Source organism: Trichoderma evansii (genome assembly GCF_050947405.1).
Source record: "Trichoderma evansii strain SZMC 28006 chromosome Unknown GGI43scaffold_2, whole genome shotgun sequence".
In the NCBI taxonomy this organism is placed as follows: domain Eukaryota; kingdom Fungi; phylum Ascomycota; class Sordariomycetes; order Hypocreales; family Hypocreaceae; genus Trichoderma; species Trichoderma evansii.
This window is the reverse complement of record NW_028145204.1, coordinates 80747-105176: the sequence shown is the minus strand read 5'-3', so window position 1 is coordinate 105176 and position 24430 is coordinate 80747. Positions and strand designations below refer to the sequence as shown.

The 24430-nt window shown below is 50.3% G+C and overlaps 7 protein-coding genes across 7 annotated transcripts; 1 reads left to right on the top strand and 6 right to left on the bottom strand.

The window, feature by feature from the left end:
• Positions 1-2326: 2326 nt before the first annotated feature.
• On the bottom strand, positions 2327-4788 carry GGI43DRAFT_379152 (glutamate--cysteine ligase; the record flags this gene model as incomplete). Its single annotated transcript, XM_083202790.1, has 6 exons — positions 2327-3433; positions 3513-4227; positions 4282-4439; positions 4507-4572; positions 4633-4705; positions 4778-4788. The coding sequence occupies 6 exons, from the start codon at positions 4786-4788 to the stop codon at positions 2327-2329; spliced, it is 2130 nt and encodes a 709-aa protein (XP_083064583.1).
• Positions 4789-8612: 3824 nt separating this feature from the next.
• Positions 8613-9878, top strand: GGI43DRAFT_136299 (camp-regulated phosphoprotein/endosulfine conserved region-domain-containing protein). The gene is made up of 2 exons (XM_083199244.1): positions 8613-8875; positions 9107-9878. Exons 1-2 carry the CDS (start codon positions 8840-8842, stop codon positions 9542-9544), a joined length of 474 nt encoding a protein of 157 aa, XP_083064582.1. The 5' UTR covers positions 8613-8839; the 3' UTR covers positions 9545-9878.
• A 61-nt stretch (positions 9879-9939) lies between these two features.
• GGI43DRAFT_392337 (metal-dependent protein hydrolase) lies at positions 9940-12557 on the bottom strand. Its single transcript, XM_083204549.1, has one exon. The coding sequence runs from the start codon at positions 11811-11813 to the stop codon at positions 10566-10568; it is 1248 nt and encodes a 415-aa protein (XP_083064580.1). The 5' UTR covers positions 11814-12557; the 3' UTR covers positions 9940-10565.
• GGI43DRAFT_136291 (uncharacterized protein) lies at positions 11902-12355 on the bottom strand. Its single transcript, XM_083199243.1, has one exon. It carries the CDS (start codon positions 12243-12245, stop codon positions 11991-11993), a length of 255 nt encoding a protein of 84 aa, XP_083064581.1. The 5' UTR covers positions 12246-12355; the 3' UTR covers positions 11902-11990.
• Positions 12558-12781: 224 nt separating the features above from the next.
• Positions 12782-15113, bottom strand: GGI43DRAFT_392334 (gamma-tubulin). Its single transcript, XM_083204548.1, has 7 exons — positions 14909-15113; positions 14794-14834; positions 14498-14664; positions 14207-14389; positions 13846-14139; positions 13313-13777; positions 12782-13247 (listed from the first exon to the last, which is right to left on the bottom strand). The coding sequence occupies exons 1-7, from the start codon at positions 14914-14916 to the stop codon at positions 13011-13013; spliced, it is 1395 nt and encodes a 464-aa protein (XP_083064579.1). The 5' UTR covers positions 14917-15113; the 3' UTR covers positions 12782-13010.
• Positions 15114-15228: 115 nt separating this feature from the next.
• Positions 15229-20010, bottom strand: GGI43DRAFT_392331 (uncharacterized protein). The gene is made up of 2 exons (XM_083204547.1): positions 16183-20010; positions 15229-16129 (listed from the first exon to the last, which is right to left on the bottom strand). Exons 1-2 carry the CDS (start codon positions 19511-19513, stop codon positions 15591-15593), a joined length of 3870 nt encoding a protein of 1289 aa, XP_083064578.1. The 5' UTR covers positions 19514-20010; the 3' UTR covers positions 15229-15590.
• Positions 20011-20492: 482 nt separating this feature from the next.
• GGI43DRAFT_392329 (uncharacterized protein) lies at positions 20493-23872 on the bottom strand. Its single transcript, XM_083204546.1, has 4 exons — positions 23770-23872; positions 23562-23693; positions 22410-23424; positions 20493-22350 (listed from the first exon to the last, which is right to left on the bottom strand). Exons 2-4 carry the CDS (start codon positions 23682-23684, stop codon positions 20849-20851), a joined length of 2640 nt encoding a protein of 879 aa, XP_083064577.1. The 5' UTR covers positions 23685-23693; positions 23770-23872; the 3' UTR covers positions 20493-20848.
• Between the last annotated feature and the right edge of the window lie 558 nt (positions 23873-24430).

Sequence of the window (24430 nt, the reverse complement as noted above, 5' to 3'; positions counted from 1 at the left end):
CTCCCAGAAGCAAGGGAGGAGAAGAAACATTGCTTCTCCGGTGCGCCTTCTGTGTGTTTTCTTTTGTTATTCTCGGGTATCGGACATTTGGATGTACGGGAAGCTAGTACGTAGTAGATTGATCATTTTTCTTGTTTTTGATTTTTTCTTCTATAGATTATTGATCGCGCTACTGCTGTGTTTGCGAACCGATCTGAGCTTAAGCTTTTTCTTTTCCCTAGAACTACACCTTTAGGCCTAAATAATTGATGGTTAATGGGGCGAAAGGGAGATTTACGCACTAAATTCTGGCTAAATACTGCTCCTTGATTGGATGTACGGAGCAATCTCCTTTAGGCGAGTTGAGTTAGAACCGCCGGAAGGAGTGCTGATACAAGCAGATCTGATCTCAACTCTTTTTTTTTTTTTTTTTGGAGAATGGCACTTACTCAGATCCCGCACACCTCTTGTGTGTCTCTATTATTATTATGGGCTTCGTATTAGATAATAATATGAATTTGGGTCACCTGGGCTAAATTTTTAGACCACGCCTCTGCAAGCAAAGTGAGACACATTGCAGGGGCTAGGGAAACGCATCCCGTTGTTGGTATCGTATCATCAACAGGGGGGATAGGAGAGCGGCATGTGCGGCATAAGAGCAGTTCTCACTTTTTTGCTTTTTTTTTTTTTTTTTCGTCTCCTTCTTTAGGTAATGACCATTTACTGTAAACGGCAAGAATGCCTCTGAGACAATTACCGTTGGAGTGTTCAGTTGGAAACAAGATGCTGCTCGTATTAGTTCGGTTAACTGGTAGTGGTATTTCTATTCTTGGCGCGTCTCCCTTGCGGGATATGTTGCGGGAAGGCGGCAACACGGGCTGTCTTTACTGTAGAGAAGTGAGAACTGATCGTGGTCTGGTGATGATGATGTGTGGCTATGCTATACCGCTAGGTAGATGTAACAGGCTGAATGAAAGTATGAGACGTTGGTATTATGAAAAGTATGAGCATGCGGAGGGTTTTAGCTGAGCGACTATTTACATAGAATTGCAGTGATGATATCTGAGTACAGTTGAGTTATTTGTTTTTAAGAATATCTTGAGCATTTAGTTTATCAAGTATTGATAAAAGTAAATCAGGAAACGATGTGTATATGTATAAGATGATCTGTCATCATCCAATGACTAAGGCGTTGACAAACAAAAGTGAAAGATTAGAGAGAACACGTAAAATATAGAGGCATATTTAAAAATGGGAAAAAATAACAGTACAGTTAAGAGGACATGTCCTCATTGTCAAATATACAAATCTACTGTAACATGAAGAAAGGGAAAGAACATTTCCCCTTTTCCATTCAGATATACAAATCATCTTAACCTGGTTTTGCAAACCCATAGTTATACCGCCATATTCCTTGAAATCGTGAAAGAGCTACATACCCAATACCCTTAAGCTTTTAAAAGAGATATCTAATAGGATAATAATAATAAAGAAACAATAGATAACTTGCCAATACTCAGTCAATCTTTCACGCCCTCTAAGAGAAACTTCGTAAATGTATCCTTTAGGTCACTTGGAGTGAGGATGATTGATATCGTCACTATAGAGGAACATTCTATTTGGATAAGTAGGAATGATAAGCTTTACCTTGATGTAATGATGACTATCTTGTTGGTTAAAAATGAAAAGACGTTGGAAAAAAGTGCAATCTTCGTCGAATCAATTAAGCTACAATGACATGTCAGAATAAGATATAGCAGTGATGCATATTGACGTCCAAACAACTGCATAAGACTGTTATCTTTGTGAAGATCTTAATTCTGTTACTCACGTGGATGATATAAACGTAGTCACCAAAGTTTAATACTACAAAGGCACGACGTATTCCGTTTAATTATATATACGATTTCATCTATTAAGCTGCTCAGAGAAGCCGGTATCTAGTATAGTTACATATAAACAGTAAGCTTTGCAAACTCATTGATAGCTCAAATTGTCCGATTTCACGCTTTGATGCACTCTATGGCATCACAACGTATTGCTCTCACTCTCAATGCCAACGTTTTCTCATCCAACTATCCTCACATCTTCACTCCGTGAATCTAAAGAAAGAGTGAAAGAGTGTTCCCATTTGATCCACTTACTAATCGCAAATTCGTAGGCAGTCAGAATCCTGATGTCTCTTTAGACATGTCGCCTATATGTAGAGAAAAACAAACATCACGAGCAACTGATGGCGTAGTCTCTGTTACTCATGTCAAGAAAAAAAAAACAATTTTATGCTTGGTATCCAATGAAATGGCCTGTCTCGGCAGGCAATACCCAAACTCCAGGCCTCAATGCCTTATTATGCTCCAACTTCGGCAGTTGTTCCGTCTATCCATTCACTCTTCCTTTTTCGCGAGCCAACATTTTTGTCTGATGTTGTCACCGCTGGGCCGGTGCTCCTGAATTTCCCAAGAAGTTTGGGCAGTCCAGGGATATCTAATCCGCCAAAACCGAGGCCAGCACTCTCCCGCTCACCAATGGCCACAACAGCTCCAATGAGATCGTGAGTAATAACATCGTCAACGACGCTGTCATGATTGTAATTGGGGTGAGCGTCGACAAAGTTTCGAATCCATCGGGCGGCAGTGTCAAGCTCACCACTCGCTCGCTTGCTGATGAGAGAGAGGTAGGTTGCCAGCTCACATCGAGTCAGGACATCGACGTTAACGCTGTCAAGGTAGCTTTCCACGATGGGAATCAGTCCCGGGAAGTCTCCATCGACTGATCCGTTGATAATCTCGTTAATCGTCATCTCCTCATACTCCTCCTCAACCGGAAGAGTTCCAGGAGATCCTGGCCGGCTAGGCATAGCGGAACCTGGCCGACTATCATCGCCAAAGACGGTATTTGCGCGCGATGGTCGTGCTGGGAAGGGATTCTTGCGGAAGTAGAACTTCTCCTTGAGGACAGCATCCAAGCCATGAGCTCGCTCCATGTTCTCATCTACCTTCTTAATAGGAATATAGAAGTTGAGGTCAAAGGAGAGGATAGCTCGTGTAACTAGAACCATGAACACCGAGAAGGCAGCATTCTCGAAGTCGGTCATCTGAATTTCCATAGACCGGAACTCGACTCTCCATCCAATGTTGTTGTCGGCTGGCGGGGGCTTGAATCGCATGTGTTGCCAATTAGTAGATTGGATGTTTTCGAAATGGTCAGTCTTGTTCAAGTCAAGCTCCTGGAGATCCTCCTCAAAGATGACAATAGGATCTCGAATGAAAAGATGGGCAAAATGGGTAGCCAGGCGATCATCCATACCACCTTCCATAAGCTGGGCCTTAATCTCAGGGTCAATCACCAGATCGGGATCCAGATACTCGGGCCGTAATCGTGGATTTGTAGAAATGTACGTAGAGTTGGAGGCATATCGCGATTTGGGGATCCTCCAGCGGTCATTTTTCAGGGGCTATATGAATGTATGTTAGTTTTAGTCTTCAGACTTGCCTCTAAGAAATTGGTTTTAGAGAAGGAAAAAAAGTGTTTACCTTTTCACCAAGCTCCTCTGGTGTCCTGCAGTCGACTGCGCGACTGATCTGATTCCACCTCACATCAGTGCCAGCCAAGAAGCCCTTGTAGATGGGAGTTGCTGCGGTCAATGCCAACATGATGGGGCCCAATGGGCTCAGCTGATCGTACAACTCTCTGCCTTCGACGATATTCTTAGCCTGGAATGTAATTTGAAGACAGCAGCTTCCCATGCCAAAAGCCATTGCATCCATGTGAATGAAGTTGTCTGGGGCGGCTCCATTGCGCACGTCATCGTCCTCGGGCCAGTTGTGTAAGTCGTAGTTGACGGTAGGGTCTTTCCAGGGGTTGGGGGTATTTTTGTCATGGAAGATGGGCACATTAACTTGCACCTTGCGAGTTCTTCGGGAACGGATGTTAGCGGCCAAGGTAGGGAAACGGATGTGAGGGTTGGCGATTTCGTCCGGTACAAACTGTGACCGCAGCTTAGGTCCAGAGGGAGGATAAAATGGGTAAGTGAATTGGCCTGGAACGCCAATTTGGGGGAAAGTAGTCAGCGTAATGGGGAACTCGGTGGGTAACATGTGCTCCTTGGCAATCTTTCGCCGGAGCTTCATGTCAGGCTCAACCCCCAGGAGTTCCTTCAATCCAATGCCCCATGGTTTTCCAGGCGTGGCCTCCAACATAAAGCGGCCAAACTCTGGGTGAAAGACGGGCAGGGTTTTCGACGATTTGCTACAATGGCTAGTTAGATGACTGCTCGGAAGTTGAGTGAGATTGATAGCTTACCATGGCTTCCCAGCAGGCTTCTCGTCTTGAAGCGCAGGTACACAGCCAGCTTCAGCAAGCTCCTTATCAGCCGCAAGAGCTTTGAGGATTTCAGCCTGTCGAAGAGACAAGAGCACCTTTGGCTCATCCTCTGCGTATGTCACAACAAGATACTCGACCTAGAGCATTGTTAGTAAGTTGAGATGAGAAAAAACTGCTATGTAAGCTGGTGTGAGTGAGTTTTACCTCGTCGCCCCATAGCAGGGCATCCCGTTCTTTGCCCTTGGCTTTACCCCAGATCTCCAAGAGTTGCTATCGTCATGTCAGCGCCTACTCAACCTGACCAGGTAGAACAGCGCAATGGCAACAAACCTTGATGCCCCATTCTCTCACTTGGTTTGCGCGTAGCTTGGCCTCTGGCCACTCCAATGCCGTTCCTAGCGCTCTGTTCGTTCATAAATTCATCGTATTAGTCAACTAGTACTTGCAAGACGTGCTTTGGTATGATATGACCTACAAGAGACCCATGATGCAAACGACTGAGTGAGATGGTGAGAGGGTTGAATGCGAGATGCTCCGCAGAGCAATTTAATGAGGAGGAATTATGTCGTTGATGGCACTAGTAATGGCGGCGATGACCCTGATGACAAAGATACTGAGAAAGGAATATGAAAAATAAGAAATAGACGAGAGAGCCGATTTTTCTTTCTCCTCGGGTAGCTCCGCAGCCAGAAAAATGTCCGACAAGCTGATAAGCTTCGTTTTCGAGTAGCCCCAATGCCGGACGGATTCGGATTATTATTAAGCAGACACAACCCTGGGGATCGGTAATCAAGTCGGCAGGTATTATCAAGGCCTGGCCCGATGAGGAGAAGACAAGTCTCTCCGCCGCGGTGATTGACCAGGCAACTTAAGATGGCGATGCGATGCCGTGGAGACGGACGAGATGCACTATCTATGTAGAAAGTGAAAAAAAATCTCAGCACTTATCAAATCCGAACACCCCCACTCCGAGACAAAGGCGCGCCACCGGGACGGGGGTTGGAGTAAAGTAAGAAAAATTGAGACTCGAGGCACAACCCGAGGTTTGACGAGTGGGATGGTTGCGGTTTGTATGCAAAATACATAATACGATGTTCAAGTGATGTGATGTGATGCAGCATTCACAGCCTTTATCTAATGTTTGTCCAATCCCGTGTGACCGTTTTTTTATTTTTGGCCTCTCTCTCCCGCTCTCTCCCATTCGCCATCTTTGCCTTCCAGATCTACAAGCTGAGGCCGTTGAGGCGGGTGGAGGCTCTAGCGCCCTAAAAAGGACATTAATGATTGTAAGTGTTAAAAAAAAAGAGATAAAATGATATAAAAATAAAAATTCTCTCTCCGCTTTGCCCTGCTAGAAACGTAACAAGAAGGTCGTTGTGGATCCAGGACGGATTTCGAGGGCCCAAGATTTGTGAAAGCTTAGAAATCCAAGCCGAGCTGGAACGTCGCTTCCTCGCACTCGGCCTGTCGGGGAGGAGAGCTCTGCAGTCGGGCAAGAGAAAAGGGCGGAGTCCGCCTGCAAGAAGCTCTTAGTGGCTCGATGCGGGTAATCAATTAAGCCTGGATATAACCATCTGGCAGCTGCGATTCCTCTCGTCGCGGACTGGGCATGGACGGGTTTTGAGGGTATTACTGCTGTAATGGGTATGTCTCCTCTGTTATCCGCCGGGGACTAGTCCGCAGCTCCAGGACTCCCCTTTTTGGGTCTTGCCAACCAGGGGATACGATCAGTCCTAATGTAGGTATTAGTGTTGGCAGAAACGTTAGCCCCGAGAGAAAAACGGGATGCCTTCAATAAAAAAGCAATAATACACCCTTTGGGGAACAAAAACCCCCATTGTCAAGTCAGCTGGCGATGGCAACATGCAACGGACGCATTGCGTCATGTGACGGGCTATATATTCCAGGGCAGTTAGCCTTGCAGAGCGTTAAATAGGCGTTTTGCAGCTTTGCCCTGCATGCCATCGAGATGAAGAGTAATAAAATAATCCATCAATCCGGGGTCTTGTGTTGTTGCAGCCAAGTGCCTCTCCTACAAAAGCCGCGCTAGACCGCGGGAAGAGGTCCCGTCGCTTCGATTTACGATCGTTAAGAAGTATACAAAACAGAGCAGCCTGGAGATGCTACCAGCGTGATCACTTGTAATCTCCTCCTAATCCTTTCTCTGTTTACCAATAGTTGCTACTATTAGCCATACCTGTGTAAGGCATTGTAGTTGGCCCATGCTCCCTTCACCGAATACACCGTGGTTCACCGTCTCGTCGGCCCCAGTCGGCAGCCGCGTATTTAAGCCATATCATGCCATACCATGCCATGCCCAGGCCTCGCTTCCTACGCGGAGAAGCTGACGAAGCTCGAATCCTAGCTTTCAAAGCATACTCATTTCTCCGCATCGGAGTTTATAGTTAGTAAGCAAACTGAAGACATGTTTCTTTATAACCGAAATGATTCTCGCTGCATGAATGTAGAAAATGCACAACACGCAAAGGGGTTGCATGCATAACCACTACTGGCTGTGGAACGTTGCTGATACTGCCTGTGATTGGCCCTGAGCCTAGCAGAACCAACTAGACATTGACCGTCTACGAGAAATGCGACTATCTCTGTGGCAATCTGGGCAAAAAGCAAGTATGAAATTCTATCTGCCATGTGCGAGCGGCTTCCAACGACTGTAACAGCTGGGCCTTGTACAGTCCAATGAACAAGGCCAAAGGCAGCAGGTTGTCGGTCCATGTGCGCAGATAGGAAGAGATGCCTTGTGCCGTTCAATTGACTTCGGTCCGCCCAAGTTTGCACACGCACGACCAAGACCAAAAGGACAGCCCAGGAGATGAGGGGCTCTCAGATCCGGGCAACTTGACTGGCTATCCGTCGCGGGATTCGCGCCTCGAGATGGCCGTGACTGGCTCGGCGATCAAGCTTTTGCCTGAGCCTTTGGCCATCAACCCGGATGATGGCACGAATGTGGGGAAGCCACTTAAACTTTTGCCCTCTTCTGGCTTAGATGATGAGCAGAGCTGGCCGAACCCCAAGATGAAGGGGACTTGTAGGCAAGGAGAAAGGGGGACCAAAGATGTGTTGCTGTAGAATCCGGGCAGTGCAGCTACCACCACACGCTGTGACTCTTACCAGCGTTATACACGCCTTAGCCGTTGTCATGAAGCTGGATTGGGGCACGACGTCATGATTGGCCCAGGTGGAGTGTATGGGTGATTACGTCATAACCCAGCATTGTGTCACGAGTGCTGTTGGCAGTGGACGGCGATGATGAGAGCAGGAGAAACGAGCTCTCTGTGTCTGTCTGAGATCGAGATACAGCGAGCGGATGTATCGACAGAGTAGTAGTCACTGCAGCTTTAGAAAAAAAGTTGCTGCAGGACCCTTGTGGGAACGAATGACCTCCTTGTGGCCCCATCTGTTTCAGAGCGATTAAGAGCCAGAGGTTCTGTTGGTGACGGCATAGCGGAGCGATACGTACAGTGTCGTGCTTTGTACGGTACGAGTAAGAGCTTGATTATGCGTAGATTCCATCCTATCCTCTTTATGGAGGGGCTACACGGAGGCCACAGTGCAGCCGCTGCTATAGTCTTACCGAGAAGAGCCCCTAAACGGCAATTGCATGCATTCTGTTTTGCTTGCTGATTTATCTGCAAACCGAGGTATTTTTATCTCATACATGGATGCCCTATTAATGCAGACACCGTCTTGGCCGAAGCTAGAATCCACTGTTGGGCAGGTATCTCTAGGTACTAAGTAGCTAGCTTGGCCATACCCGCAGGCTGCTGTGAGGTACTTTGTCCAAAGCAGGTTTAGATGGGTAGCATTAAACGGCTGCAGGTAAAAGGGAAAGCAGCGGTGAATTATCAAAAGTATATAAAAAATACCAAGAAAAAAGAGAATGAAGTAAAGCGTGATGAAAGGGAAATACTATCGAGGGTTACAGTAGCAGCATCAGGTTTGGTAGCAGCAACGCAACAGCAATAGAAACAGCAGTAACAGAAGCAGCACATTCCAAGCTACAGCTGCTGGACCTCCACCGCAGCTGCTACAAATCACTGCCGAACCAACCAGAGGCGGCTTGAGTGACCTCCATCAACTGGATCACCTGCTCTCTGTCCCCTCCCATCCCCTTGCTCTCAGACAATCCAGTAACCTTGCTGGGCCAGAACAAGCCTCAGGGACCGACTATTTTTTGTTCGATTTATTTTAATTTTTCTATTTTCGACTTTGTATTTGGTGCCTCTAAAACAACGACACTTCATTCTCTCTTTTTACCCCCCAAGTCGCCATTTTCTTCCTCTTCTCTCTCGTCCTTGAAAATAAGGAAGCTCTACTTCGACACACCTGTAACCCCCGCACATCTGTTACGAAAATCCAATTCAGCTGTGCCTGGCACACGCACCACAAGCCCACACAACTGAGTCGTCACCTTTTCTGAGGACCTACCACTTGATAGCCTCTTTTTTCTGTGCGACAAGCGACCTAAAGGACAAATCGACCAAACCGACATTCCTGCTTTTTTATATTCCAAGAGACCATGAATCCCCACCAGAAGAACAAGGTCGACATCAACGTGAGAAACCCCTTGTCCGAAATGTTTCTCTTGCTACCCCTCCTCTCGTCAACGGCCTGCATTGGGGAAAAGTGCAGCGACCGCAAAGGACGGAAAGATATGCTTGAGCTTTTCTATCCATTTACCGCCTTTTTTAACACTAGGGGATTTGGGACGAAAAGAAACTACCTTCGGAAAATTACAATGACATGATTTGCATTTGCTAACTTGCTGCCTGTGCTCTTGCTCTAGTCGCTCACCCCGGATGAGCAACGTCTCTTCCGCCTCTACGGCAAGCTACCCTCACGATCCGACCACTTCGCCAAGCACCTGAAGGACCGCAAATACTTCGACTCGGGCGACTATGCCATGTCCAAGGCCGGCAAGGGCGACGACGCTGGTGCCGTTGGCTCGCAGCACCCTGTCCCCGAAAATATCCCACACCTGACTTCTCCTACCAACGGTGGTACCAGCGCTCCAGGCCACGCCCACCGCGGATCTGTTCCCGGCATCCAAGCCGGCAGCCCTATCAAAGAGGGTAGCTTCCTGAACATAGAGACATCCGCCGAGGGCGAGGTGAAGCTAGGCGGAGATGACAAGAAACCAGACGAGGAAGAAGCCAAGCCTCTTGCCGCTGGACTTGCCGGAACACCTATTGCTGCTGGCGAGGCTATGCCGCTCCGACAATAAACCCTTCAAGCATGACCAGGAATCTGAATTTATATCCCGCTTACGTGTCAAGATTACATATGCAGTATCAGATCATGAGGATACTGCAAACGGAACCATCTTTTTTCCCCCAGCTGTTTCTTGTTTGAAGAGTGCGATATGGGACATGAGATTAGGCGTGGAGAAACAGCTGCCTTATGAAAACTATGCATGGGTGGTGATATTGTCTGCCATCTTCCCTGGGATTTTGCTTCGATCCTATTTAGGTACGAAGATACTTCGAGGATGAGGAAGAGGACAAAGAGAGAGATGGAGATTGACACGAAAGGTTGACTTCGAAGATGGATGAAAATCTTGTTGTTTTATGATGAGCCTTTAGTTTTTATGCCCTCCTCCTCCCCTTCTTTCTGTTTGCTTTTTTTTTTTTTACTGTTGTTGTTATATGACACGCTGGCGTTTTAAATCGGGAAATGGGGAGGAGGACGGAAGGAAATTGGTCAAATTTATCAGAATTTCCTTCTTTTTTACTTCGGGCGCTATGAATCTTTTTGCGCAGAAAAAAGGAAAAGAAAAAAAGAAACAACTATTTTAAACTCTTTAAAAACGACGACATGGACTTTGCTCCTCTCTTCTTTTTTTTTTTGTATTTTTATATGTTTCGTGTTGAATTGCTTGCATTGCTTTGCGTATGTATCTCACGATGAGAAATATGTTCTTATTTTACTGTTACTGTTACTGCTGTTGCCATTCCCTTTTTTTTTTCTTACGATACTCTGTTTCTTCTTTTCTATTTTCTTGTGGTGGCTGTCATCCTTTGTGTATGCTTAGTGGGGTGTTGATGCAGGGGTAAATCGAAGGATGGAAGACGGCCAGAGTGAATATTTACATGTGTAGCATACACACAGGAAACAGATGTGATCTCAAGTTTTATTCATTTTTTTTATTCATTCGATCTCCAAAGCACTACGGTATATCTTTTCTTTTTTGCTTGTGGTCATTAACGGTCATTATAAATTCCCAAAAATTCTCTTTTTATTTTATATTACAATGCCAATGCCTTGGTGGCCATCTCCATGGCACCCTCAAACGTCTTGTTGCCGCCAATGAAGCCCGCAGCATGAACGAAGACGCAGCCATCGACACCAGAAACACCATCCAGCTCGGCGTCACGGAATCCTCTCCATGCCTCGGGCAGGGGCTTCCTGCTGGTGAAAGAATCCTGGGTCTCGGGCACGCACTGGATCCTCCACTTGGCGCCGGGGTTGGTGCTCTCGGCGTACAGCACGTACAGCACGGACGGGTTGCCCTCGCCCTCGAGGGTATACAGATGCTCCTTCCAGGGCACGCTCTGGCCCTCGATGACGAGGATGCGTCCCTCCGGGTCGTGCTTGGTGCGTTGGTCGAAAGCCTGCTGGACAATGGTGCGGGCGGGCAGCCAAGCCTTTGTCATGAAGTCGAGGGTGCGCTCAAACTCCTCGCCAATGCGGCGGCTGGCGGTTATGAAGAGCTTGTTCTCGGCCTCCTGGGCCTCCTCGGGGTCGGCGGGCTTGGGGTCGTTCCAGTTGGGGTTGAGGCGGCCGACCATGGCGCCGAGGGTGAAGCCGCCGGTGCTGAAGCGCTGCTCGAGGCCAGCAGCCTGGAGGGCGTCCCGGTCGTAGCGTGAGATGCCGTTGTCGTGGGCGTCGACGGCCTCGATGAAGTTTTCGTAGATTTTGTTGTACAGCATCTCGACGTCCGAGCTGGAATCAGCGCTGGCCTCGCCATTGTTCGCCTGCTGGATGCTCTGGGCAATCAGGTCGCGGCCAAAGTGCATGTAGACCAGTCCCGCGCTGGACAGCTTGGTGTTCTTGCCAGGGAAGGTAGTGGTGAAGCCGCGCTGGTGGTGGTCGTAGCGGTTGCGCTGGGCGTCGTACTCGCCGCCGACGTCGACAACGGTGTGGCACGTCTCGAGGATCTTGGGGTCGCGCGTGCGCACCAGGCTGCTGTCGCGGTAGGTGGGCAGCATGCGTAGCATGTGCACGGCGAGGGCCTCGTCGGCGTGGAAGTGGCCGTTGTGCGTGCCGACGAGGACGCTGCTGCTGTCGGTCTTGAGGCGCTTGGGGGCTGATTCGGCCATTTTGGTCAGGATGCGACGGAACATAAACTGGGAGACCCGTCTGCTTATGAAAAAGTATGAAGCTCTGAAGAGAGATTGAAATGGGAAGAAGAGAAGAGGTGTTGGCAATGGTTGGGCAGAATTTAAAATTTCAGAGGAGAGAGCTTGCAAGGCGGCCAATGAGAGGCAGCGCATTGCTATCAGGGTGCTCACCCCGCTACAGGACCCCTCCTGTAAGGCGAGGCTGCTGTGCCTGCCCCGCTACGTTTACAGCTGGAATTTAGTTCACTAACACATGCTGTACTCTGTATTTTGGTCTCGCAAACCATCAAATTGTCAAATTCTATATCATATTATACCAAAATATTTAGTTTATTTACTCAATCCTTCCCTTCCAATCTTGCTCATATCAACATCCTCGCTGGATTTCACTGCCGGACCTCTCAGCCCCGCATCAGCTCCCGCATCTGAGCCCGCGTTGCCGCTGATGTGCCCTGAGCCCACGCCCGTGGTGCGCATGTCTGCAGAGTTCCAGTCTGATGCCTTGGGAGGCTGTTCTGGGAGCGGTAGGTTCGCCTGGACGTCGGCGATCTTTTGTTCTTTGGACTGGTTCTGAGAGTGAGACATTGTTTTTTTTTTTTTTGTGTCTTTTGTGTTTGTTGATTGTCAAGCAGGAGTAGATGTTTCTAAGATTGTGGTGAGCAATGAGCCAGTGTCAAATGTTGTAACTCTGCACTTACTGTATCGCAGTGTTTTCTTTTTCTGTATATGTTATTCAATTAATTAAATTGTAATAAATTAAAATGATATTTTTTACTTTCATCTCAATTTCACTGTTTCCAATCATCTTATATACCTTTCATCGCGAGTATCCTTACTTTCCTTCGCCTCAGTGACGTCGCTATGCACTCAACCATCAGCATTACTCGCGACCCTCCGCAGATAATGCTCCGGCCAATTCTCCACAAATTCAGGCGATTGGCCCCTATAGATCTGCGAATATTGCCATCCTAATCTCAACTACACATGTAATGTCTCCGCCGTCATCTTCCGATCGTGATGTTATACAAGTCAATAAAGAGTAAGACGGTGGGTAAGAGGGCCCATTCAACGCTTGGAATCCTGGCGCCAATTGCATCACATTGCCCACTGATATCCCCAGATTAAAGTCAAAATTTCTTAGATTTGTCATAATAGCAGCTACTTGATTTGGAAAAAAGCAAACAAACAAAATAATGATAGATATCAACGTATTTCCTTGTCCGAAACGCCAGCCGCTCCATGTCTTTCGTCATCAGTCCAATCGGAACTGCCCACTCTGGTCAGGGCTTCCATCTTTCGAGTACTGACACATAAAGATAGCGAAATAAACAAACACTCATCTCCACCTCTTTACACTCCTGCCATTCGCCTGTCCGTATCGGCTGAGGTGGGCTTCTCTCCGCTATCAGGATTCAGGTAATCTGCATCCTCTGCTGCCTCGTAGTCTGCGACCAGATCAGATACTACTTGCCTTGCTTCGTCAAACTCGTCCAAGTTTTCAGAAAAGGGCGCCGTCTTCTTGTAACCCTCAATAAAGGCATTGCGCTTCCGCATGCCATCATATTGTTTTAATATCCTCTTGAAGAGCTGTATCACAATATGCTAGTCAGTAACCTAAAATAGTAAATATGATGGGATTTAGATATACGAACCGTAGCAATGCTTGTGTGATTTGCCAACATCAGCCCGCTCACGCGATGGCTCATTGGCATATACGGACTCCTCTTTGTCAGCGCTACTTGAATACTGGCAGGACCCCACGGGATGAACGTGGCCAGTTTTCGTTCTCGGATACGCAGCAGACTCTTATGCACATCCGTCGGATCCACCTCGCCTTGAATGACATTCAAGATGGAAATGTAACAGCTCTTCTTGCCCGGCACCGTTGACACCATGCGGTTCTTTGGCTGCAGCAGTCTCCTCATTACGTCCAGCACCGTCGTCTTACGGACTGTCTTTGCCTGCTCAACCTGGTCACCGGTGAATGGCGTATAGGCCGTCATGAGGAAGTGGCATCGCGGTGTAGGTATCAGCGAGGCCAGAATGCTAACAAGATCATTGTGCATGTATCCAGGATAGCGTAGAGTTGTCGTACTTGCAGACATGACAGTTGCAACCTATTATTTTCATATCAGTTAGCCATGTACTTCAAGCGTATTTCATCCCATATATTCTCCGGGCTTACCAGTTGATTTGTTTGTTGAAATGAGGGTTCCTGCACATGGAGCCTATCTGCAGCGATATGTGACAAGGCGCCATTGTCCAGGACAACAACAGAGTCTGCGTTTTGTACCAGTCTCCTCATTGAGAGAACACTGTTATAAGGATGAACCACCACATCCGGGGCGTTTGTTGTGTTGGGGAAAACGGAGTAAGTCTGTATGATTTTCTTGGGGAACCGATCGTTGAGCCGCTCTAGGAGGAACGATCCCAGACCGGAACCAGTACCTCCGGCGATAGAATGCAGCATCATGAATCCCTAAACTCATCCCGTTAGCACACACATATCCAGCCAAAGGCGAAAATACGCATAACCATGTGCTTACCTCAAGCGAGTCACTACCATCCGCCTCTCGGTCAATCATCTCCATAATATCCTCATAAACCGCCTCACCGCTCTGGTATCCGTCACCCCAGTTATTCGCCGCTCCCATTCCATTCTTGCCCACGTAAAAATTCTCCGGGTTGTAGATGTTTCGGTACGGGCCCGTCTGAATGCTGTTCAAAACCTATTATCGAGAAAGACGCACATTAGCCCTTCTAATTCCCTTTTGTCTTCTCCTTCCCGCCAGTATAGACCTGCAGCAGAAACCTATAGAATGATAAAGGCGACATACTCGGGGTTCTAGATCGATCAGGATCGCTCGGGGGATATATCGCGTGTCGTCGCTCTGGTAGTAAAACACATCCTTGCGGTCGCCGCCCTCCGTCGCAAAGTCCTCCAAGTTGCCGTCCTGGCTAATTCCGTGTTCCTGACATAGCTGCTGCCAGAACTGACTGCCAACTGGAATAGTGAGACCAGATTGTTAGCAAAAGCAGGATTCCAAACTTTGTATACGCCGCGCGTAAACAAAAAAACAAGGAAGCTGCCCGAGGGGAAAAGAAGGGGAGGCCGGAAGCGCAAAGCACTTACTGCTGTTGCCGCACTGTCCAGCCTGAACGGTAATAATCTCGCTAAATATTTTAAAGGAAGGATTCAGATCAGCCTCAATCGATCAGGATATCTTCTTCAGGCAATGAGCTCATACCGTGGCATAGCTGCTGGCGTTTGACTGCAAGCTCTCTCAACTAGAGCTGTTGTGGTGTTTTAGAGGCTAGTTACGGAATTATAGCGAGCGCAGACGCGCCACGCGCAACTTTAGCTACATACCCAAGTACCGCTATCGATAGCGAGCTCCCCGCCCCCACGAGACTGCCAGTGTTGCAACTACCTGTACGGAGTAGCTGTTCAATTATCCCCAGTATGTAGTTTCCATATCTACCTCTATAACTCGATTGAAATCCAGCATAATGCTTTACAAGGCGAACGTCACAGGAATTAGCAGATAAATGTAAGGCACATGAAGAGTTCAACTTCAAAAATTACTCATTTCACTGTACATACGCTAGACTTTTGTTTTTTAAAATCTAGGATATTTCATCCCTCAGCCCATTTAACGTACAAAAACACCAATATTACACCATAATCATCTTGTGGGGGAACAATAAATCATCAAAATAAAAAGGGCATGGTTACTCCTTGGGATATATAGAGTTTCATTCTTTCACAGAACCCCAGCCAGGAAACAATAGGGGAGGCAAACCCTTCCTCAGTTTCAAGCTTTCTAACGCCCGCAATGCTAATAAATAAAAAGGACAGCCCCCCAAACTTCCCATCTCCCATTTCCTAGTGAACAACCGGCCGTAAAAAATGCACTTGTTATTCCCATATTATTTCTTGTTTAACGCCTTGTGTGTCTCCAACGCCTCGGCCAATGACTTGGCCAAATCCTTCGTCTTCACCTGAATCATCCAGGTTTCGAGGCCGTCACCCTTCTCATTCGACGTGGTCATTTTCACATACTTCTCATCTGCCTTGTAAGATAGATCTGGCAGTACAGACCGGTTCATGGCAACATTGCCCCTAGGCTCCGCTCGGAGAAGCAGGCGCACCGCATTAGTTTCTTTGTGCTTCAACAAACGTAGAGACCCAACACCCTGGGTAGCCCATGGGCTTTTTGACTTCTTCTCCTCAGCATCCGATGCTTCTCCAGCGGGTACAAACTTGAGAACCTTTGCGCGAACTTCGTGCAAAACATCTTCCTCCTTATCTGCGCCTTCTGTCAAGCTGATCTGCTCGTGCTTCTCGCCATCTTCGTCATTATTATCAGCAGCACTGCTGTTCGTCTTCACTTGGGTCGATGGTTCCGGAGTCCCGCCGGCAGGTGTGGTTGCCAAGCTAGAGCCTCCCCCAAGGTTGAATGGAGAGTCTAGACCCGTCGCTTTAGCGGCGCGATTTTCCGGTGCGGAAAAGGAGACTTACTTGTCCCGGTGGTCGAGGAGCCACCAGCTGGCGGTGCGAGGCCAAATCCGGAGGAAGGCTGGCTTGCTCCAAAGGAAAACATGTTCGATGGCTGACTGGAAGGAGCCGTCGCAGTAAAAGATGGCACACTCGTATTCGAGGCCGCACCATTAAACAAAGGTGCTGGTGGCTGCGAAGGCTGGCTTCCCGTGCCGTTGCCAAACTGGAACATTCCGGAGCCTCCAGAACCTCCCGCCGGGGTGGATGAGCCGCCGAAAGTGAACATGCCTCCAGGAGCCGAGGGCGTGGCCTGGGCCGAGTTTCCGCCGGCGTTGCCAGATGCGAAAGGATTGGAGAATCCATTAGAAGGTCCTGCTCCTCCCGATCCAAAGTTGAAATTGAAACCACCACCGCTGCCATCTCCAGATCCGGATCCAGATCCAGTGTTGGATGGGGCCGCACCAAAGAGAGGTGCTGCAGCGGGAGCAGGAGCAGAGTTCATCGAGCTACCACCAAACAAGTTGGAGCTTGAGTTTGAGCTTGCGCCTGCTGCTGCGCCGAAGTTGAAAACAGGAGGTGGCGCTGAAGTATCAGTGCCAAGACCGGTAAACTGCTTCTTTGCTGGGGATGCATCATCCTGCTTCATAGGACTTCCACCAAACAAGCTGGTGGTCGAGAATTGAGCTGGAGGTGACTTTGGAGCCGCTCCAAATAGAGATTTGGCAGCTTGCTGGGAGGTCTCCGTGGGCTTAGGACCTGCACTAGCCGCTGATCCAAAGGAAAACAGAGGTGCAGCGGCGGGCTGGCCCGCAGCAGGAGGAGAAGGATCCTTCTTAGCCGGCACAGCGCTCGGAGCACCAAACAAGCCGGTTGCTGCTGCTGCGGGGGCAGCGGCGCCAAACAGGTTGGTGGACGAGGACAGGGCAGGCTTCGCTTTGGCAGGCTCAGAAGTGAAGGCAGGGGTGCTGGCTCCAAACAGAGATGTGGACGTGGATGGAGGTGCAGGGGCTGCGGCACCAAACAAGTTAGTCGAGGTAACTGGAGTGGTCGTTGCGGGTGGTGCTGCTGGTGCAGTACCAAATAGATTGGTGGTAGGGGCAGGAGAAGGGGCGGATAGGGGAGCAGAAGGTGGTGCTGCGGCCGGCGCCGCTGGCTTGATGCCAAAGAGAGCTGCAGACGCGCCAGTCAACGGGTTTGCGCTTGAGGCATCCGAATTGCCAAAGAGTCCATTGCCCTTGGGCTTCTCAGATTCCTTCTTGGGAGCAAACAGAGCAGCCGTAGACGCCGAAGGCATTGATGTCTTGACATCGCCAAACAGCTTAGAGGTTGCTTCAGAATTGCCGATAGCGCCAAACAGGCTGGTGGTGGCGGTAGCTGCAGGCTTGACAGGCTCGCTCACTTTCACGGGCTCGGCCACAGCGGGCTTGAGACCAAAGAGTGACGCGCCAGTGCTTGGGATGGCAGACACCTTGGGTTCAGAGAAGACCTTCTTGGTAGGTTGAGAGTCATTTTCCTTATCAGACTCTCCGCCAGCCAGGTCGGCTTCCGAAAGAGGCGTGTTTGCTTTGGAGCTCTGGTCTTGCTTGGAGACTCCAAAAATGTTGGATGGTGCAGTGCTCTTGGGCGCGAAGATGGAAGTGGAGGTGGAGGTGGCTTTACCGAAAAGTGAACCATTTTGGGTAGCGGATGAGGTAGGGGCAAATTTGAGGGGTTGAGTCGTAGGATTCCAGGTCTGGTTGATGGATGATGCTGGTTTCTTGATGGCGATTTCATCCGCAGACTCGTCAGCTCGCACTGGTTGCCCAGCTTGATCTTTGGTGATACGGTCAAAGAGGCTGCGGCCTGGAGTGCTATCCCTGGTACCAGCAGCGCTGGATACACCAGTACCAAAGCCGGTTGATGGCTTGGTGCCAAAGAGATTAGATCCAGCTTGGGAGGAAACGTCGCCTGCACCGCTAGCTGCGCCGCTAGGCTCATCGCTCTGCGCGCCCTCTTGGCTGTCTTCGTTATCTTCGTCGTCATCAACGTCAGATTCAGATTCACTCTCGGCATCGGCTTCGATGCCGCTATTCTTTGCAGAGCTAGCATCGGACAGATAGCCAAAGATGTTGCCACTGCCGTTGACCGGAGGCTTCAAACTGTTGTTGAACACAGAGCGAGACAGTTTACCATTGGCAGCATTCTTGTCAACCGATTTGAAAGGAGTGGGAGAAGGAGCGGGAGAGGCAGCGGCCAGAGAACCAGCGGGAGATGCAAGAGGAGATGCGGGAGTCGCAGCCGGCTTGCTGGCAATCTTCTCAAAGAGCGACTTGGCGGTAGATGGAGTAGCTTTTTGCAACTTGGCGGGCGACCCTTCGTTGGTGACAGTCTTTCTCTTGTTCTTGTTAGGAGCAGGAGTGACGGCAGTAGGCTCGTCTACTTCATCTGTAACGGTAACCCTTCGCTTGGTCGCTGTTGCCACATTCTCAGTCGCATCAGCAGTCTCCTTTGAAAGGTCATCATCAGCCTTGCGCTTCTTGATGGACGTTGGCTTGCTCGGCGTGCCGTTGGCCTCCTCCTCCTCTTCCTCAGGATCGGGGAGGCCATGCTCTCGTCGCCATCTCTTGAGAACTTCCTTGGACGGCTTAACGCTCTGGAACTCGTACAGCCCATATCGAAGCAGAATAATGCTTCGGCTCTTTTCAAACTCCTTGGCGAAGTTCATAATATTGAGCTTCCATGACTTCTTGGAAAAGATCTCGTTGGCGGCATATTTCAGTCGACGGAGATCCAGAATGCAGAAGAACTGGCGACGCTGCTCGTCGTCGAGGTCTGGAGGGCAGAGATGAGCCAAAAACTGATCGGCATAGATGGATCCCTTAGAATTCCAGTCCTTTGGCACCTTGTTTGCCAGGACCTCGCCGGTCAGCTCTGGAGGTGGCGATGAGATTCGCATGTTGAACAGCTCCTTGTCTGAGGAGTGAGCGGCCAAGCCGCGAGGCGTCGGGCGAGCAGTGGACTCGCGATAAACGCGACTCGGTTCGGGAGTCACACCAGGCGCGAAGACCTTCTTCATCGTGCTCTGAGGGATGTTGGGCGAGAAGGAACTCGTCGGAAGGTCCTCGGCGGCGGAGGCTTTGAAGAGGTTGCTGCGAGAGGAGACGCCGTTTCGATTTAGGATGCCCGATGATACTTCATCGCGCTTTATCAGCAGCTTGCGCGATGGAGCTGTGTGAGGCGTTCCCAGGCGCTTGTGGGCATATGGCGTCGCGACGTAAGTGCGCTTCGCGAAGGGTAGAGGAGGACGTGACATGGGAGTGCTGTTTCCAACATCCGCGGCGTCGTACTCGCCAGGCAGGGCGAAAGTAACCATGGCGGCGACAGAGAAAGAGGTTGCAGTAGGGGATGTGAGGGAGAAGAAAGACAAGAGAGGAGGGTAGACGATTAGAGAAGAGGCGCGACGATGATATAGTGCTGGGTCGCGTCAGGGTAGGTGGATGAAAACGGCCACAGGGGTGCAAAGAGAGCGTGGTCCGCAAAAGACTGCAGGCGAAAAAAAATGTCGTCGAGGGCAAGCACTCGCAAAGAGCACAAGCTGCTGCGGGGATTCACAGCAAAAGAGGACAAAACAAAAGACAGCAAAAACCTCGTCGCGATTGCAACGCCGATGCAGATGCAGACGCACGCAGAGTCGTCCAAGTCGCTGCCAGAGAGTTGACACGACAACCGGCGGACGGTGGTTTGGCGGAAGGGAAGTCGAAGAGATGGCCCGCAGCTTGTTGCGGCACCTGCGCAGAGAGAAAGAAAAAAAACGAGACGGGCGGCGCGGCAAGGGGCGATTCAAGCCAGGTAAATATTACTAGCAGCACAAGGGGCACGGCCGGGTCCCGCTTTTCCACGCCCCTCCAGTGCAGGTTAAGCATGCGGCCTGAGGCGAAAACAGAAGAGAAAAAAAAAAAAAAAATCAGCAGCTTCCCGGCTGTCACTTAGGTAAGCCGCCGGCTGCTACTGGAAGTGGCCGACGCAGGTGATCCGGTGACGCCTGGGGCTGAGGTCACTGCTACCACGGTAGGACACCATCTACGCTGCAGCCGGCTGGACACGCCCTGTCCAATAACGTCACTTGCCCAGTTCTTTTTGCCCTGACGCAACCTCGCACGTCGCGAATGCAGCCAATCACGGTGTGGAGCTGCACGTACGGCGCGTAAGTACACATTTGGTACAGCCTACCGAGGCTGCTTGGTTTCGCTGCCTTGATTGCGCGATGCACACGCACCGCCAGAAAACCCTCCCGAAAGAGCCTCACTGACATCACAGAGCACTCATTTACTGAATAAGATGGAAGAAAAATAGACGGTTAAACACGCGATGGAATGGAAAAGTTCACAACATAGTTAACAATACTATCAGTAAATATTCATGACCTATCCCTAATCAAATCCTACAATTAATAGATGAAATCAAAGGAGGGTGGTGCCAGACTTTCTTGTCTGTGTGGTCTGGTGCCGGCCTTGAAGAGCAGAGAGTTCAAGCCACAGGGCATTATGAAAACCAGCGGAAATGAAATCCCAATAACAGGGGATGAACGGAAGTACAGTACTGTGGCCCATTTGGCAGGGGAAGAAGAGCAAAGAAACGCATGCCAAAGATAAAGCAAAAAACAAATTCCCCATATTCCGATTCAAAAGCTGTCCATAAAGCCGTCCTGTTACTTCCTCAATCTCTTCTCGCGATCCTCAAGGTACTCTTCATCAGAAGCGTCCAAGATATCGTACTCCTCATCGGTCATGAAGCCGTCGTCTGATCCATCCCACTCGTACTCTCCTCCGCTGACAGTCTGAGATTCAGCCTCTGTGGCTCTCTCGTCTCCAGCGACAGACTGAGTTTGAAGCTCTGCGTGCATGCTAGCATGAGGTGACTCCTTGTCAAGCTTGGGGAAGATCATGACGCTGCCAGTCTGGGCGTCTTCCTCCTTCTTGGGCTCCTCGACCGTAGTCGTTGGCAGGGCCTCAGGCGGGGGCATGCGCACACTGACGTCACACCAGAGACGGTGACCAAACTTGAATCCATCAGGAGTAGTCAATCGCCAGTAGGAGATGATCTGGCCCGCGCGAGCAGGAGTGCGGAGGAGCACAGTGAAGGGGAACTCGTTGCCTGGGGCAAGAGGGGCATAGCAGACTGTTGACTCTGATGCTGACACAAGCTCAGAGATACCAGCGGGGTGAGCAGAGTCAACGTGGCCCATGTAGTCGCCGCCAACAAACTTGACGGAGCATCCAGCAGGCCAAGTAGTGGTGCCCTCGTTGCGAAGCACCCAGGTCTGCTCAAAGACGTGGTTGGGAGGCATGATAGTGCCATCAGACACGGAGTCACGGATGAAGACGGCACGGAGGTCTTGCTCGTTGACGGATGGCGCAACCTCGGCGACCTTCTCCTCCTTGACCTCCTCCTTAACCTCAGGCTCGGGCTCTTCCTTCACCTTGGTTTCCTCAACCTTGGGCTCTTCAGGCTTCACGTCCACAACCGTTTGCACGGTGTTGATGGAGTTGGTCTCGCCCGAAGTCTCTGCAGGCTTGAAGGCATTCTTGACGCGGTCGCCCATTGGAGGCATACGCTTGCCATCCTGGTGCTCGCCAGTAGTAGTAACGCTAACATGGCGAACAGGCGTCTTGAACTTGATGAGGGGATGGGTCTTGTTGTGGTCGTTGGCAGGGCTAGCCTCGCAGTTTGCGCAGAAATCAAGGTCATGGCAGACTGCACACTTGTAGCGAATGCCTCTGATGTAGGTGGGATAATCCTGATTGCTGGAGCAAAGAGGTCCATCGCAGCAAATGCCCATGTGCACAGGGTGAGCACAAGCGTAGGAGTGAACATCTGCCAAAGGCTCATAGATGGGCGCAAAACGGTGGTTGGCGTGGACAAAGGCAGCGTTGACAACACATTCAGAGCAGTAATCCCAGTCTGGGCAGTCCAGGCACTTGTGGCGGACGCCAGTGATGTACTTGTCGCAGCCATCACAAACAGCGTGGTGAGCTTGGTTGCGACCAGCTGCCATCTTGACGGTAATGTGACCTGGCATCTTAGTACCTGCAACAGCAGGGATAAAGGCATGCTTGGGGTGGTGGCCATGGGCATCCTTGGCGAAGCATCCCTGGCAAAGGTCGAAATCCTCGCAGGTTGTGCAGTGGAGGAACTCAGCCTCGGGAAGTTCTGAAATCTATTAGCCTAACGGATTCTAATGGATGATGGGTTTCTTTATGTGAACATACCTTGAACACAGCAGTTGCATGTTCGCATGTTGCCCAAGCAGGACCATCTGGCGCCAACAGGGTCAACAAATGGAACTCTTGGAGAGAATGCGGGAGCTACATCGATAGTGCTGAGAGGCTCGGGGACAATTGGCTTGCAAATAGATGGCTCTGGAGCATTCTCAATGTGAGTGGTCTCGACGGCATACTCCTCTCTCTCAGGTGTAGGGATTGGTTCCTCTTGAATGGGGGTTTCCTCCTGCTTCTTGGCCTGGGCCTTGGGCTCGATCTTCTCGGTGCTGCTAGCGACGAGCTGGCCGTCTACCATAGTCCGCTTGATCAGCCAGTGGTTCTCATCATAGCAGCTGACTGCCTGATCAACACAGGCCTGGCAAAGATCGAAATCACCATCATCACAAGTCTGGCAGTGATAGTGGACATCCGCAACTGTCTTTTCGCAGTTGTTACAGCAGACAGCAAACGGAGCCGGATGAATGATACGAGACGGCTCTGGGGCTGGGTCACAGTACTCCTGGAACGAAGAGTATACTGTTTGAGGATCAAAAGGAGCAGACTGGGCAAAGTTTGCTGGCTGGGATTCAGGAACTGGGGTCTCAGCCGTCTCCTCGACCGGCTCAGGTCGGGCAGGCGACGCAGTTCGCAGGGGCAATTCGACACCCGAGAGAAGGGTAATCGAAGATGGAGCCGTAGATGGTGTCGGCATCTCTGTGGCGGATTCTGATGTTGACTGAGATGCGTCGCTCTCGGTGGAATTTATCTTGTCAGTGGGCTCGTAGGTCTCTGCTGCTGACGCCTCTGGTGCATCCTCCACTGTGACGGGCTTTGGTGTAGTCTTTGGCTGTGGCTGGATAACAGAAACACGCAGCTTCAGCTTTGACTTGGCCTTGGCAGCTCTGTACAGCTGCTTGTAGACTGGCAGGTTGTTTGAGTCGAGAACGACGAAAGCACTGGCAGAGTCAGAGTAGCGCTCAACGATCATCCGGGTCTCGGGAGCGATGCGAAGGAAGAGTCGGATCTGGATACAATGTCAGCACCTCTGGCATCTTAGGAGCCACCACATTAGATGTGAGATAAGCGGCGTCATCATTTAACCAAAAAAAAAAACATGATGGCTGATATCATGGGAGAAGATGAAAGTCCAGTCAAACATACATTGTTTTCAAGAACGTGAGGCGTCATGTCACGAAGTGGCATCTTGACCCGGCGAGTGGTACTCTCAAAAGTGACCTTGAGGGTGACCATGGTCTCAGGACCAGGCTGCGGGATAGAAGCCATGATGGCGGTCTAACGTGGTGATGATACTTTGTTAGCAGGATGCAGATACAAGCCGGTGACAGTGACGAAGCGGTGGACTACTCACGCGATAACAACTTTCCCCCTAGAGTCGACGCTATTGAGAGCAGGCTGCTCTTTTATACAGGCCACCGACAAAAGGACAGATGGCACTAGTAAGGGGCGATACAATGGCGATGCAGCCCTTTTTGCGATGGAGATGGAGATGGGAAGAGGTTGATGAAGAGCAGGAGGAAAGAGAGGAGAGATGACGATTGCGTGGTTGGGAGCGAAGCTCTTACAAAAGGCGCCAGGCTGACCGGGTTAGGCGAGCCGGCCGGAAACTGGAGAGGCCGCAGTGCATTCTGGGTCCTCTGGGCAGCTGGCACTTGTACCAGTGACCTGGCGGTCCCCTCCCGTGCGCTGCCGCCATGTACATGACTGCGCTGTGACGCAGGCAGGCAAGCTCGGCTCTGGCTCACCGACTGGGAGGCAAGCGCTGAACCTTTGCTAGTGGAGCTGCCGAGGACCACTGCAGGCCGGCTCAGGGCAAAGTCGCTGCAACGTCCGGGTACTGGGAGGCGGGCAGCGCTGGTACCCAGTACCTGGTCTCGCTGAGAAGTGACGGTGACAGTGTCAGCTAGAGCGAGCGACAGAGGCCAAGAGACGGACGCGCAGGGACGCGTAGCCGCAACTAGTAAAGGTACCGCAGCGGTATTTGGTACAGTACCCGCAGCTTGGCCTGCAGC